General features: G+C 31.5%; 1 protein-coding gene across 7 annotated transcripts in view; it reads right to left on the bottom strand.

Annotated features, from left to right (window-relative positions):
- Nucleotides 1-531: 531 nt before the first annotated feature.
- Nucleotides 532-16,161, bottom strand: part of PIP4K (Phosphatidylinositol 5-phosphate 4-kinase) — a 68,274-nt gene continuing 52,644 nt past the window's right edge. For 6 of the 7 annotated variants that reach the window (XM_074170512.1, XM_074170506.1, XM_074170510.1 and 3 more), the window contains 5 exons: nt 5,670-5,808; nt 5,123-5,362; nt 4,830-4,932; nt 4,239-4,472; nt 532-964 (listed from right to left, as the gene is read on the bottom strand). In XM_074170512.1, the coding sequence (XP_074026613.1) occupies nt 729-964; nt 4,239-4,472; nt 4,830-4,932; nt 5,123-5,362; nt 5,670-5,808 (952 nt within the window). In that variant the 3' untranslated portion in view covers nt 532-728. The remainder of the gene's footprint in view (nt 965-4,238; nt 4,473-4,829; nt 4,933-5,122; nt 5,363-5,669; nt 5,809-16,161) is intronic. The other variant, XM_074170513.1, reaches the window with a different exon arrangement.

Raw genomic sequence — 16,161 nt, 5'->3', positions numbered from 1 at the left:
TGAAGACTGCAAAAATGTAATGAATCCAAGCTCTGTTTCATGATGATATTTTGTTGACAATGTGCCACAATGAACTTATAGATATAAGAATAATTACAGTAATAAACCACTAATACAATATTGAAAAAGAATAGAAAATTCAATTTTTTGGCTGGTTTTGCAAAAAATTATTCTACCATGTCTGATATCATTTAACACAATGGTAAATGGCAAACGAAAATAATTATTATAACATTTTCAATGGTTTCTACTAGAAATATTTATTCTTTTCTCTTTTTTAACTTGCATTCTATTCACTTGATTTACAATTGAATGGCAGACTGTGATTATATATTTAATTGATATTCGTATTTCAAATATCATTTTTGCAATCAAAGAATATTCCCTAACATGAAACTTCTACAAATGACTGTTCTAGATTGATATTACTTTCATATAGTAAGAAAACTGTAGAAACAACCAGTGCCTGCTGCATGAATCATCAACTAATATTTTGTTGACAATCTCCAATATCAGAAAAAAGTTTCAGGCTTCATAAGTAGTAATTTATTTTTCAATAGACTAGAATTCACACTATTGTTCAGAAGTAGATAATAAACGATTCCAGAAAAGCAATCAGTGTGTTTGCGAAACACGAAGAGATTGATTTTCAATTTAAGCAATAAAATGTAACCCAGTCTTTAATGTGCGAATTGTAACCTCTGTCAGAGATATAGTCACACATTTTTTCATTCAATGGCTTTTGACATGAAATCAATGAAACGTCGAGCATACTGATCTGGATCGCATGTACTAATACCATCTACATTTGAACCATATTTGACAGTTTTAGCAGCCTTAGCAGCTTGCTTCTTAACTCCATAATGGGTTAACACATCGATAATGGCTATAAAATAGATTTCGTTAACTGGGGCTGTCTCAGAGCTCGGGATGGCATATATGTCGAGATCTGGTATTATGCCGCCTGAAAATCAAATTATCATGCTGTTATTCCATACATTAAAAATATCACAACAAACAAAAAGTATTAAATTTCAGCCTAACTGCATGAAATAAAGCAGAAAAATTCATTTGTGAATACAACATTATATCAACACTCCTTACTTAAGCCAGTTCAGTAAATAAATATAATGTGCTTAGGAGAAATATAAATATAGCATTGAAAATGTCAGAAAATCAACCTCATTGTTTCATATTTTCACAATCTCGTATTCACAATTTGTTTCTGTATTCATAGTAATCTTGTATTTTACGTTAAATCTGCTTCAAAATTCAAGTTGATCAGCAAAGCAATTACACAATACCTTGACTCAGTTTTTGTTTAGAGATTGGATATAGTTTGAATAATCCTGACAGGGGGAAACAATTGAATATAAGTGTGTCATCTGAGAGCAGCATGATTACCAAAATGAAGAAGAGTGAATATTCATTTTTGCATAAAACAATAATATGTCTACAAATTCATAGTAAATGAAGAAAATATATGAAAAACACAAAATTCAGACCTTAAGAAGAGTGATGATAAACAAAAAAAAAGCCAGTGAAATGTACTTCAATATCGGTTATTTCTTTTTCTGGATTAACTTATCGATTTAAGAGTGAAATAAGAGTCTTGATTAGTGTTTGACACAGAAAGAATTAATTTAACGTGAATTGCACAAATATTACTTCTAGGCAGATAATTGACCCTCATATTTTTTATTCAATTCCATTTTGAAGAATAGTTCGTATTCTATCATATTGATAAAAATGTATGTTGTTGATTTATGATCTTAATACCCATGGCACACATTATTGATGGACATTTCCAGCAGGTCATTACTAACATATAGAAGATTTGTTCAAAATACATATCTTCAATTGTCACATTTATTCAATTAATGATTTGTAGCTGGAGGATATGCTTTATTCATCAGACGAGGGTGAGCTTGGACTAGATATACGCCTCTGGTTATGCTGTGGACTTGGTTCCCAATCCTCAACAAGTTGTGTTGAGTGATATTTCATCTACGCTTCTACAAATAATGTTATCAATACTGTTGTTTTCAATATAGTTACAAATGTTGGGTTTTTTGAGTATGTAACAGTACAGTATAACAAATTAATTCTGAGAAAATTCGAGAAAATCTTAATAAAGTATTATCAATTTTTCAAATGACAATACGGGTAGGTTTAGCAGTTGAACTTGAGAAAAAATTCTGGTAAGTTTATATTTTTAAAAGGCTCCATAGCCTTTGTTTCAACATCTTGCAGAATAAAAATATAACTCAAGTGTCTTGTGAATAGGATCACCGAAAAATAAAAAACAAATAATAATAATTTTGAACTCTAGGACTCATGACAGTGAATTTTATTGCAAATTTTGAATTATTCATCACTTGATTCTCTTTGTGACTGTTTCTGAAAATTGAAAGTGAGAATCAAGTCCTTAGCTTCTTAAATAATTATTACTTTAGTAGTAGTAGTATAGTAGTGTAGTAATGTTTACAAGTTTGTCCTAACACATATGTGTAAGAAAAGGAAATTAGACACAAAAGCACAATATTTTAGTTGAGTTGCCGCCATCGACATTATTAGTATAATGCCCAATTTTCAAAATGGTCCTAGATATATGACTTTCTGCCACCAGGAAATTAGTTCAAACGGGATTATGTCTGATAATCTTCTCAAATATTCCCACATTTTTTAGATGAGCATTCCAGGTAAGATTTTTTTTTCTAAAATAATACCTAGATATTTCCTTTTTGCTGAAAATGAAATAATCTCACAATTCAAGAAAAGTGGAGTTAAATCATTTAATTTCCTCTTCCTGGTAAAGGGGACTATCACAGTTTTGCTGAGGTTTACAGAAATGTGCTTCCTCTAGCACTAACTGGTATTTTTGTACCATTTTCTGATTTTGTATATGGAAAAAATAATTTCAGTTCGAAAACTAAAGTTTAATATTACTGGAGTTTTTTTTCCCAACACCAAATCGTTATTTTCAACACCTCGACACGTGTTTCGATAACCAAGTGATCATCTTCAAAGAGGAAGATTGAGTTTTAATCTTCCTCTTTGAAGATGATCACTTGGTGATCGAAACACGTGTCGAGGTGTTAAAAATAACGATTTGGTGTTGGAAAAAAAATCCAGTAATATTCATTACTACACCAAAGGTTCCAAACAGTGCATCATAAGAACTAAAATTTATATGTGATAGTGATTTCAAAATATTCATTGACTTTTTCAAAAATATTTACCCTTATATTTTCAATAATTCCAAGTAAAATATAGAAGTTTGTAATCATGTCCTAAAGAAAATAACGCCGGCCACCACTGGTAGCCATAAACCAATTGTGATGTGGCTAAGAACGCGCTCGGTTCGGCCGACATTTCGCAGCTGTTCGTACCGAATTGATGGAATTCCCGGCGAATATTCCACCGACTTCGATGAAATTCCGAGGAATGTTCCAGCGCCTTCGATTGCCAAATACATTCACCATCCACTCGCCCATCGAGACAGTAAAGTTTTAGTTGAAATGTTTGTTGTATTCAAAGTGAAATAAATTTAAGTTTGATTATTGTTCAGTGTAGTCAATTATTGGTCAACCCATGGGGGAAAACGTAAAAATAGGAAATATTTCATAAATTCATGAAAAGAAAATTAGAAACTAGATCAAATAAGTATTTTAAAGAGTAAAAGCACCAAATATAACTAGAATTGAAAATAAAAGAAAGAGAATGCAACTAAATTCTTTAGATGGAGCTTGAACGAAGTATCATGTTATGTTTATTGACTTCAGGTAAACTTTACCTCGAATTTTTGTTTCAGAATATTGATTTTGTACAAATAATTGAAAATGAAAGAAAGATAATGCAACTGAATTCTTAAGATATAACTTGAATGGGGTATTATTATGTTGTTTTTATTGACTTCAGGTAAACTTTCATTTGAATTTTTGTTTCAGAACATTGATTTTATACAAATAACCCTGAATTCTTTTATTATGCAAAATAAGGAAAAACTATGTGTTTTCGGAAATTTACAAGAAGTGATTTCATTCTAGTTACCAATTATTCTATAAATAAATGTAAATGATATTATGTTTAAAGATTAATTCAATTCAAATATTCAAGAGAAACTTGTTCATGATTGAAGAGTAAAAGTACCTGACTACTTGATAAATAGGCAAAGAAAATCGGCAAACTCAGAAAAGCTCTACAGAAGCTCTAGAAGGATAATCTGTTGAGCTTACCTGTTACTACTTCTAAATACTGGTAAATTTTGTTGAATTTACCTTCGTATTGCAAGCTGTGCTCTCGAAGGAGTTGGCCAACTACATTAGGCGAATCTGGAGGGGTGGTGACACCCATTGCCCTGTTTTCCAACCCAGAGCCAGATTCACTCTCATCGGACTCTTGGGGGTTTTCAGCTTCAAGCTCTCTCTGCCTCTGAAGTTCTTGTTCTCCTCTTTCAACCTCATGAATGCCTTGAATTATTTCGGTAAATAAATTTTTAGCAGTAGAAATACAAGCTGTGATAAAAAAGTTGTATATATATTTCAGGAACACGGTAGAGTACTAGTCACGTTTAATGAGGGTTTTGTGAAACACGAAAGGTTTGTTGAACTGTTTATGTGAAAATCTTACAACAAAGTGTTACTTATATTTTATTGAACTGAAAAAATATATTCTGCTAAAATCTATTTTTCCATTGCCCCCTTACGAATGACAACTCTCAAAAGTCAAAATTTGTGCGAGTCTGAGTACCAACGAGGTCTTTCCTTTTAACGTACGATTCCCAATACATTTTAAACAATACTAACACAAACTAATACAGAACATACCCAATAGAAGACTATAATCCATCAAATGTAATTTTGTCAAGAAATCAACATCTGCAGTTAATGTTTCCATTAGTTTGGACTTCGCTTCTTCTCCAATAGATACCTAAAATACAAATATGTTGACTAGTTGAAAATGGAAGGAGTTAATACAAGTCAGAATTTGAAAAACTTTCAAGCATGCCTGACAAGTAGAATAAAAAAAAGGTTTTCTCTAGACATTTATGATTCAATATGGGTATTTTAGTATGTGAAACTTAACTAACCACATGTCAAAAAATAAAATTTATATGTACCTTCATTTGCTCATTAACAAAATCATTATCTTTCAAAGTAGGTAGTTCTTTTTCTTTTTCTTTTTCTGAGGCTTCTCTGTCTACCGTAGATCCTTTCAGATCGAATTTTCTGTGTGTGCTGAGATGGTTTGAGAAAACATTCCTACTTACGACGATGTAATGTTCCACATTATCAACAGTTAGTCGATACATCCCTAGGTATTGTGGAAGAAGAGTTTTACCATGTCTTTCCACAATATACTTGAAAACAAAAATAAAAATTAAGTAATGTGTTTGCTACGGAGGAACAAAAATGTTAGTGTTTTCTAGATATGTCTAGTTTGGTAGTTACTAAATTCAACTAGAATCCATAATTATTTTCTAACATTATCGACATATATGAAAAATACGACATAATTTGCATCTGTCCTATGGAGAAGTATCTCCACAAATGAAGAAATTCAAAACATCTAACTTGTTTAAAAATATATGAGATAAGAAATAAATCTTATAATAAAAAGTCATGAAAATATATTTTAATTTTTAATTAATGAGATTTACGACTTACAGGGTGATAATGTTTCAAAAAAGAATGCATTCTTTCCACTTCTTCGGAAGTCAGGGTTTTGATTATGAAAATTCTGTCGTAGCTAAGATAGAACTTTGCTCCACTTTTACCTGAAGAGTCATCTGGTAAAGGCTGTGATCTGGAAATAAAATAATTAGGCAAGGGTTGTTTTAAAATACCTACAGATGGATTTGGATTTTAATATATTTTATTTAAAAAAGGTTGTGGAAAGATATTTTTTTCACGATCAACTTATTATAATCTTTGTACCTAATTACATTACAGATGTAAAAAAATGCTAAACTATGTAATGACAAAAGTTATGACCACTATGTATGTCAAAGCTACTTTAGGGGTTTCTAGGCTGTCGTCTGCAGGTGTGACTAATTTATTTCAAATATGGGTTTGTAACTAAGGTATATATACTACATATTAGTTTGACAGTTGTATCTCTTTCAAACTTTTTTTTTTAATCTTTTGAAATAAATAGGTTTAAAATCATTTCAACATTTATCAATGAAATTTTCAGATTTTTTCCTCAAAAAATATATTATATGTGATGGAATTGGCCGATACTTGATGAAAATCCATAACTAATCCAAGTAATACTTTATTGTGAAATTTTCACTAGACAGTTTTCAAAACCGCAACACATGTTTCGCTATATAATAGTTTTATCAAATATGTGTTTCAGTACACCTCGAAGTTCACTGTTCAAGAACTACTTCATTTGGAAAATTGCGTTTATGTGAAATGAACTAAAACGTTTTTCTAGGTAAATGGATTTAATCTTCAGCTATGAATGTTTTGGTGTCAAGAAAGTCCAGTAAACTAGAAGAGGAAAATTCTTTATTGAAAAAAAGTATAATCGACAAGGAAATCATTATATCAGACGGTATTTTCAAGGGTTTAGATAAAATTATTGAAAATGTGAATTTTTTGTCTTCTGTAGAAAGAGCACCACGAGAAAACGTAATTAAACAAATGTATTTAAGTGTAGTTGCTAATAAATTTCCAAATGAATACAAAACCACTAAACATATTTTTAAAATAAAACCAAAAATTACGCAATCTGTAATGGAAACAAGAATGGATTCATAAAACGAAATCAACAAGAGATTAGAAAATAAGTATAAAACTGATTTCCAAAAACTCATAAACCCGAAAATTAAGATAGTTGGAATGCGATAAAAGATCAACGATCAGTTCGAAAATCTAATTAGAAAACGAAATTCAATTGTAGAGTACATACATTTAAAATTCATCATATAAAATATTTAGAAGGCACAAAAACATTTACCGTATTCGCAGAGGTGAATGGGAATATTTAAAAAAAATATTTCACTGACTGATTATAAAATCCATGTCTCCTGTATAAATACACAACATAAATTCGATGAATCTCCTTCCAATTTTATCAAAATTAAAACATTCAACTATAAAATTCTCAAACAAACATTGGCAGACCTTGAGAATACTATCCACCTTCATCCAAATTTTGATGATGCTTATGAACAATTAATAGAGACGTTTGATTTATGTTCTTCTTTACAAAAATACACTCGAAAGAAAAATTCAAAGCCATGGTTTGATACTTGGCAAAATTGAAACAGTTTGAATAAATCAGTTAAAAAAACTATTCGAGATAAAAAATATGAATTATTACCAGAAGCAATTCACAAGTCAACCACAAAATTCATGTGGAAAGGTATAAATTCTTTACTGAATAATTTAACTAATGAGACTGAGAAAATTAAAAGTATAAATCTGAAAGGTTTGAATATTGATGATCCCTGAAGCAGTTAATCATCATTTCATTACAATAGGTAATAAACCAACAAATACTAAATAAAACAATAAGAATATCTAATGACCTTTCAATTGTTTCAAACCTATTTGTATATCTGAAATAGAGAGGATAGTATTAATCAATTCAATCATAACAAAGCATGTGGTTTTGAAGAAATTTCTGTGAAAATTGTGAAAGCAGTGAAAACTGAAGTATCCCCAATTTTATTTTATATTATTTCCAAATCCTTCGAAAGTGGAATAGTTCCAAATAAAATGAAAGTTGCAAAGGTTTTCGCTCATATATAATATACAATTTGAACAATTCTCGACCATTTCTGTGCTTCCAGTTTTTGCAAAAATCTTAAAGAAACTGATATATACGAGGCTTATGAACTATCTGGAAAACAATAACTTTCTATATAAAACTCAATACGATTTTCGCAGATCTAGCGACACAGAGACAGCGGTAATGGATGTACTGTCGCAAATCCAATTGGAAATTGATAAACATAAGAAATGTTGTCTCTTGCCCCTCGATTTGTGCAAAGTTGATTCAGTTGACCATAGTATATTGTTGAAAAAATTATTCAGTATTAGAATCAGATGCAATCTTCTGGAATGGTTTCAGAATTATTTGTATGATAGAAGACAATATGTCTATACAGGTAATCAAAAAAGCTCTCTTCAAAATATAACTTGTGGTTTACCCCAAGGATCCATCCTTGGTCTTGTTTTTTCCTTATTTATATTAATTCACTAGCCAATTTGAAATTGAATGGTATAATTAAACTATTTGCTGATGATACTATTATTTATTTCTCAGACAGTTACAAAAAAATTACATGAAGAATGATTTGCATCAAATTCTCATTTGGCTTAATAAACATAATTTGAGGCAAAATTTCAATAAACGTTCATATATGAATGTTTCCCTAAGACTAATTGATACTTCAAATAATTCGATTATGTTTTATCAAAATTCTATAAAATATACAAGAACAACTAAATTTTTAGGTTTATACATTGATACATATTGAAAAAATTAGGAAATATCTCCTCTCATTGGAATTTTTGACAAAATCAAAAACTTTATACTTTGAAAATTTAAAAAAAATATATATTTTAGTCTCATTTATTCACATTTGCACTATCTTACTTCTGTTTGGGGAACAGCAAGTAACTCTATAATGAAACCTCTGAAAACCTTACAGAATAAAATAATAAGCATTTACCATATTTGGAACCAACATTGAACTTATATAAACCAAATTTTTTATTGGAATTCACTCTATAAATTCAAAATTAGCTGCTTCATTCATTTTGTTGAAAATAATACAAAGAAATCAAATTTAAATTTTATTCCAATTGGACATATTCACAATCATACTACAAGACAAACCAAATTACTGTTACATATTAAGATACAAACAAGTTTTGGAAAAAAGTCGATATATAATGATGGGATCATTATATATTATTCAATTCCAGAAAAAATAAAGAGCATTATTCCATTACAAAATTTAAGTATCAATTGAAAAAAAATTCTAATTAGTGGAATTTCATAGTTTGCATTGTATTTCTATTACACTTAAATTCGTTTTCAACATATACTTTCTGTAACCTTCATTATTTGACTGCATTTCATTGGTATTTTATTTTTCAGATATGATTTGTGTTCATTGTTAAATATGTTAAATTGATTCGAAATCCCTGAAAGAATCTGTAAAAAATTAAAAATATTGGCTGAAGAAACAATTTTATTAAGCAAAAAATTGAAATTACAATGAAATGACATACAGCAACCACCAAAGAGGGAAGAGGGGATAGATGAAAGCAGTCGAATGACCTATAAATAGTCAGATCTCGAAGGAATAAGTCCAGTTATCACCCGAAGACGATTGTGGAGAGATTGTGAAGTAACTCAGTTTGGAATATTTCAATTTTATATTTTCAATTTTCATTTCTTGTAATTTTCATTCATTGTAATTTCAGTTTTTTGCTTAATAAAATTGTTGTTTCAGCTAATCTTTTTAATTTTTTACAGATTCTTTCAGGGATTTCAAATCAAATTATATCATATTGAACACTGGAAGTCCGAACTGATGAAACGCACCACGAAACATTGTCAACCACCTTTGAACATATGTTATTTACGTTATTTTATTATACTTTGTAGTTACAGTCCCTCATTATAAGCATTCATTATTTCTTGGGAAAATAAACTGAATTAAATTTTTAAAAAATTTCAATATGAATCACTACTTTCGCACAGGCACCGCTCTTAGATCGCCTCAAGAATTTTCCTGTAGTGCTTGTGTTTTGTCCTAAAATAAGAAAACTATATAGTAGCTTTACCAAACACGTCTATTGGTTTTGTAAACTGTCTAGTTGAAATCTCATAATAAAGTGTTACTTGAATGAAATATATTAAATCATATCAAGACATTTCTGATCACATGAGTGAATAAACCAATGAAATCAATATTACCTTACAATTTCGTTTTACTTTTACATGATCTATTAGTCATTCAGAAAAATTACTACTCTTAATAAAAAAAAGCTTTGAAGTTACTGCACAGGTATTTATGAGTTCTGTTCTATTACTGATTACTATAGTATTTTTTTAATGATTATGTTTAATATACTAATGATTAAAAAATTATATCCAAACTTATATCCAACTTTTTTTTTCAGAGTTTCTACAAAGTGAAAAAACTTTTCAATCATAATGTTAGTTATTAATGCTGGGTTCATTATAGAGTACTTAAATTATTTATTTATAATTAATCTGAAATCTAATCAAATTTATCTATTTCAAATGTGTTACTTAATATGCACAGACTGATTTCCATGAATTAAAAATTATATTTATCAACCGACCAGAATTTCCTATTAAATTATTATTCACAGATTTTTTGACTCCTGGAAATTTTTAATTTCGAAGTGAAATATATATTTTCCTAAAAAAATACAAAAAAATTAAAACATCCCATTTTTAATTACGAATCAATTGAAGAGCAATATCAAGAAAAATACTAGAAACAAAGGCTGTACTAAGGAATTTATTTCAGAGGATAAATACCAAATGTTTCAAACTGAAATGATACGAAACTATTGTTAATGTAGGGTATTTGGAGCCACTGCAGAAATATTTTCTAAGTCATGAACGTAACAGTTATTACCGTCAAAAATAATGTTTTATAAATATTTCAGAAGCTAGCTGAAGATATTTCAAATGAAGAGGGGGTTGATGGTACACCATTTACTTAATAAATAAATATTACTGGGGTTTTTTCCCAACACCAAATCGTTATTTTTAACACCTCGACACGTGTTTCGATCTTCAAAGAGGAAAATTAAAACTAGAAACTATTTATGCTATATAGGTATCCCATTCAGGTAAAAGATCCAGGCGTACCACCCATACAGGTATACCAATCTAAATTAATTTTACAATTATGCCTTATCTATTATTTTACAAAACATGTTTATATAAAACAATTTTCATCTATATAAAAATCAATTTCACAATATTGCCTATCCAAATTCATTTTTGCAATGTGTCCTTATGTAGTAATCAGTAAACCCAACAATATTATTTTATTTTAACCAAGCTATAAGTACGCTCTTTGGTATAGGTCCGTCATCGTTATTCATAATATTATTGTGTTTACTTATTTCTGCACTCTCATAGGCATCTAGTTGCCTGTTGTTGTTAACTTGTCTAACTAATCTTAAAGAACTGAAGTCTATGGAATGGTTTTGTTGCAAAATATGATGGGCGACTGCTGATTTTTCAAATCTTCCCTATTTTAAGTGTGCTATGTGTTCCTTATATCTCACTTTAATAGATCTTTTTGTCTGTTCATAATATTTTGCATCGCAGTCCTTACATTCAATTTCGTAAATTCCAGACTTTTCCGAATTCTCGACTTTGTCTTTTGGACTTCCCAAAATGCTCTGTAGTGTATGACTTGTTTTAAAAACCACCTTCATACCTAGTTCCTTGAAAATCTTTCCAAAGTTCCTCGTATATTGGTGGTATGGAAATGAGATGTATTTATCTTGGTTTTTGTCCTTTCTGAAAGTCGAGATTTCGTTCATTCTTAACCTAAACTTCTTCTTCCTTATCATGTCATCTACAATACCCCTCGAGAAACCGTTAATGGCTGCTATTTCCTGTATTGTTCGTCTTTCTTTTGTGAACCTATCATGTGTTAGAGGAAAAGTCAAAAGACGATGCACTGAAAAATTCAACACAGCACGTTTGTGCTGTCCACAGTGATGTGAACTGTCAGGAATATACCTGTACGTGCTTGTTTCTTTTCTAAATATATCGTATTCTAACCCTCCATATTGGCTCCTCATTACCAAAACGTCAAGAAATGTTAGTTGTCCCTTATTTTGTAACTTATTTCGAATCTGCTCATAGACAGGACAGGACAGGACCAGGAAACCAAAGAAAAGTCGAAGTATTTTCCTAGGAATTGGCTAAGGTATGTGGATGATATTTTCGGGATATTCGATACAAAAAAATGGATTTTTATCGACCTTTTTTTGGGTAATGGTTACCTTCCACAATCTGAAAAAATATAAAAATTATAATGGAGAACTTTATACAAGTGTGGAAGGTAACCATTACCCAAAAAAAGGTCGATAAAAAACTGATTTTTTCCTCCACAAAAAATGACTTTCGTTGAATATTTAAAAAAATGGAATATTGACGACTTTGTTTCCATTTTAAATAATAGATGTCCATCAATAAAATTCACGTATGAGTTAGAAAATAAGGAACAACTACCATTTCTTGACGTTTTGGTAATGAGCAGCCAATATGAAGGGTTAGGATACGATATATTTAGAAAAGAAACAAGCACGTACAGGTATATTCATGACAGTTCACAACACTGTGGACTGTACAAACGTGCTGGGTTGAATTTTTTAGTGCATCGTCTTTTGACTTTCCCTCTAACACATGATAGGTTCACAAAAGAAAGACGTACAATACAGGAAATAGTAGCCACTAACGGTTTCTCGAGGGGTATTGTAGATGACATAATAAGGAAGAAGTTTAGGTTAAGAATGAACGAAATCTCGACTTTCAGAAAGGACAAAAACCAAGATAAATACATCTCAGTTCCATACCACAAATATACGAGGAACTTTGGACTGCGATGCAAAATATCATGGACAGACAAAAAGATATTTTAAATTAAGATATAATAAGGAACACATAGCACACATAAAATATGGAAGACCTGAAAGATCAGCAGCCGCCCATCATATTTTGCAACAAAACCATTCCATAGACTTCAGTTCATTAAGATTAGTTAAACAAGTTAACAACAACAGGCAACTAGATGCCTATGAGAGTGTAAAAATAAGTAAACCCAATAATATTATGAATAACGATGACGGACCTATACCAAAGAGCATACTAGATAGCTTGTTAAAATAAAATAATGTTGTTGGGTTTACTACATAAGAACACATTGCAAAAATAAATTTGGATAGGCAATATTGTGAAATTAATTTTTATATGGCTGAAAATTGTTTTATATAAACATATATTGTAAAATAATAGATAAGGCAAAATTAATTGTGAAATTAATTTAGGTTGGTATACCTGGATGAGTGGTACGCCTGGATGGTTTACCTGTATGGGATACCTATATAGCATAAATAGTTTCTAGTTTTAATCTACCTCTTATTTTTAGAAGGACTTGAAAATAAATTGCACTTCCATATTGCCAGAAAGATTATTCTTTCTCTTGAAGATGATCACTTGGTGATCAAAACACGTGTCGAAGTGTTAAAAATAACGATTTGGTGTTGGGAAAAAATTCCAGTAATATTCATTACTACACCAAAGGTTCCAAACAATGCATCATAAGTACCATTAATTTAATTAATGAAACTTTTAAGGAACCAATGAAGTTCAGTGTTCTTGAAAATTCGAGAGACAATAAAACTGAAAATATATATGAAACAATCATCTGAACACTCATCATAAACGTTTCAATAAGCCACACTGATGAAAATATATTAAATGCACAAGAGCATCAATATGTGTCTATGAAAACTCACTAAATCCATCTCCATTTGAAATCTAATCTAATATATAAAAATGAATGTTTGTTGGTTGGTTGGTTGGTAAGTGATAAACTGCTACATCGCTCAACTGATTGTGATGAAACTTGGCATGTATAAGTAATTTTTCATAGAGAAGGTTTTTAGGCTATTAATTTTTCTTTAACTCGCCACTAGATGGCGCTGTAGAACAATTTTTTGAAAGCACTGTTCTATAACGCTGCGTACGCCTAAGTTCGTTGATTCTGATTCTGTCAAAACATTGGAACAGCAGCTATTCAGCAACATAGTACTAGTATTACATAAAACAAAGTCGAAAACTTGGTATGGTTACACCATGTATAATTCAAGAACTCTGGATCAATTATTTGATTTGTTGGATTTGTCTCCGCCTATAATATCAAAAGAAATGTCAAAACATATGAAAAATTTAGATAAAAATGATTAAACAAATCGAACACGTTTGGTTTGTTATGTTATGTTATGGCAGTTATCGTGCTGTGCGCTAAGACACACGAAGTTGACATTTGTAATTGTGTCAGCATGAATAATTTTCATGTCTGAATAGAAGCAATTTCATCAATATCCATAAGACGTTATTTACAATGCGGCACTTTTTTAGGGTTAAAGTCTTTTGATGATTTAGTTTACTTTCTATATTAATAAATGACCCGGCTCCGTACGGGTGTAATGCTGATAATAAATGGCGTATGGGGTTGGCATCACCAGTATCGATCCGATGTTGAACTAAATCTGTTCGATTAATGATTTTGCTCTTCACAAACATATCGTTCTCTTCCTCTACGAATCGGGTGGCCTTGTATAGTTCTTCTTCGGACAGATGGCTCAACGTCTTCCTAAAAGAGTCGATAAGTTCCTTTGCGAGTTTTGTTGAGCAGACTGTAGAGGGAGTTCTTCCTCTATTCTAGCAATTTTCACGATTGGTTCGTAGATGCCTATAACTTGCAATTTCTTGAGAGTCACCCTGTTATTAGTACGGTCGATTTGATTATTTTTACTGGAATGGTCTGATTGTTACCATTCACGAGAGATGGCCACAAAAATTCCTGCTTGGATGGCTCTAAAAAAGCTGTGTCCAAGCCGCCAGGTCCAGCAATTTGAGCATGAATGATTTTCTTGGTGTTAGGAGATATTTTTGAATCTTCTAGTATAACCACCTTGGCGCTGTCTGTCATAAGGCTGAGAGGACACGTCGAGTAAAATTAACTCATTTTCAAATTTCAATAGTTTGTTTCTTATGTCCACCACGAATCAGTAGGAAATCATGATGTCTAGTCCCAAAACGAATTCGTCGACAAAGTTGGCCACTAATACCTTGGTTTCTATTTCGCAGTTTCCAAGCCTAAGCACTTCAGCTTCTCTATAGACTGTCAATCTGTCTCCAGTGGCTGTTTCCAGAACCGGTACTATTGCTAACTCATTCAAACTATTTCTTTTGAAAATGTCGGCTCTTATTACTGACCTCGTTGCTCCAATATCGATGGTGAAAAGGCACTGATGATTATTCAGAAATCCGTCAACAAATAGGCTGTTACTGTTGCGTCCTAACATGGAAATCGAATATCTGGGGGCTTGGGATGCAGCAGCCAACGTACCTCTCTTAACACTGGTTGAATTCAGTTTATTCAAATTTCAACCTACAGTTCGGGTAATCTTAAACACCAGTCTCTTCTTTCATCGGATGTTGAACGTGGTCGACAGTCCCGCCTTAAATGTCCTTCTCTGTCGCAGTTATAACATTTAGGCCGTTCTCATGCATTGGGTGCAGTACCATTCAGCAAATATTTCTTTTAGAAGTTTCTCTAGACTACCATGAGTCGATCTGTTCCTTCGTCTTCTTTTTCATTGATGGCCCTCACTAGAACATTCGTTATTGTCGCGAAGCATTTTTGGCAGCTTCAAATTCTAGGGCATAAATGATAGCTTTTTATAACGCGCCATCCTCAGTGACTGCTGCAGCTCCGTGTCACGAACCCCGTCGATAAAACTATGGACGCCAATCCAGTGGATGAAGTTATCAGGTGCTTCTGGATAGGCGAGTCTTACCAACCTTTTGACTTCAGCCCCAATCTCCTGCAGACTCCCACCTTCAGTTGAGCTTGGTAGACCTGTTGAAGGTGCTCACTACCATACCTGACTTCCAGAGCCGATACGACTGCTTTATAATCCTTCTGCCTTTTCACTGGGAATTTTGCAAGATTTCGGAGGCCTTTCCTCGTTGTGCCAGTATAAGAGATGTCCGTTGCTTTCTTTTCATTTTTCCACCCATTATTTTCCGCAGCGGCCTCTAATTGTCTGCAATAAATTGACCATAAAGATTCGCTATCGAAGGTCGGAGTTTCAATAAAACTGCTGGAAGGGAGATATGTTGTTTCCATTTTGCATTTTTCCATAGCTATCCGGTGATTCTTTCCGAAGTTCCCGAAAAACTTCTTCAAATTTTTGTATCAACTTTTTCAAGTTTCGCTTCAAATTTCCTTTCAACCCCCTCAAGCTTGTCATCGACTGCTTTTTCTAATCCATTCTTTGTTTCCTGAAATACTTTTCCAAATTCTTCCTAAATAATTCCCTGTACCTCCCCTTTATTCAC

The sequence above is a fragment of the Leptinotarsa decemlineata genome, unplaced genomic scaffold, assembly GCF_025532065.1.
Source record: "Leptinotarsa decemlineata unplaced genomic scaffold, Ldec_3_MD MMD2_P_RNA_scaffold_9, whole genome shotgun sequence".
Lineage (NCBI taxonomy): Eukaryota > Metazoa > Arthropoda > Insecta > Coleoptera > Chrysomelidae > Leptinotarsa > Leptinotarsa decemlineata.
This window is presented reverse-complemented; position numbering and strand designations above follow the sequence as displayed.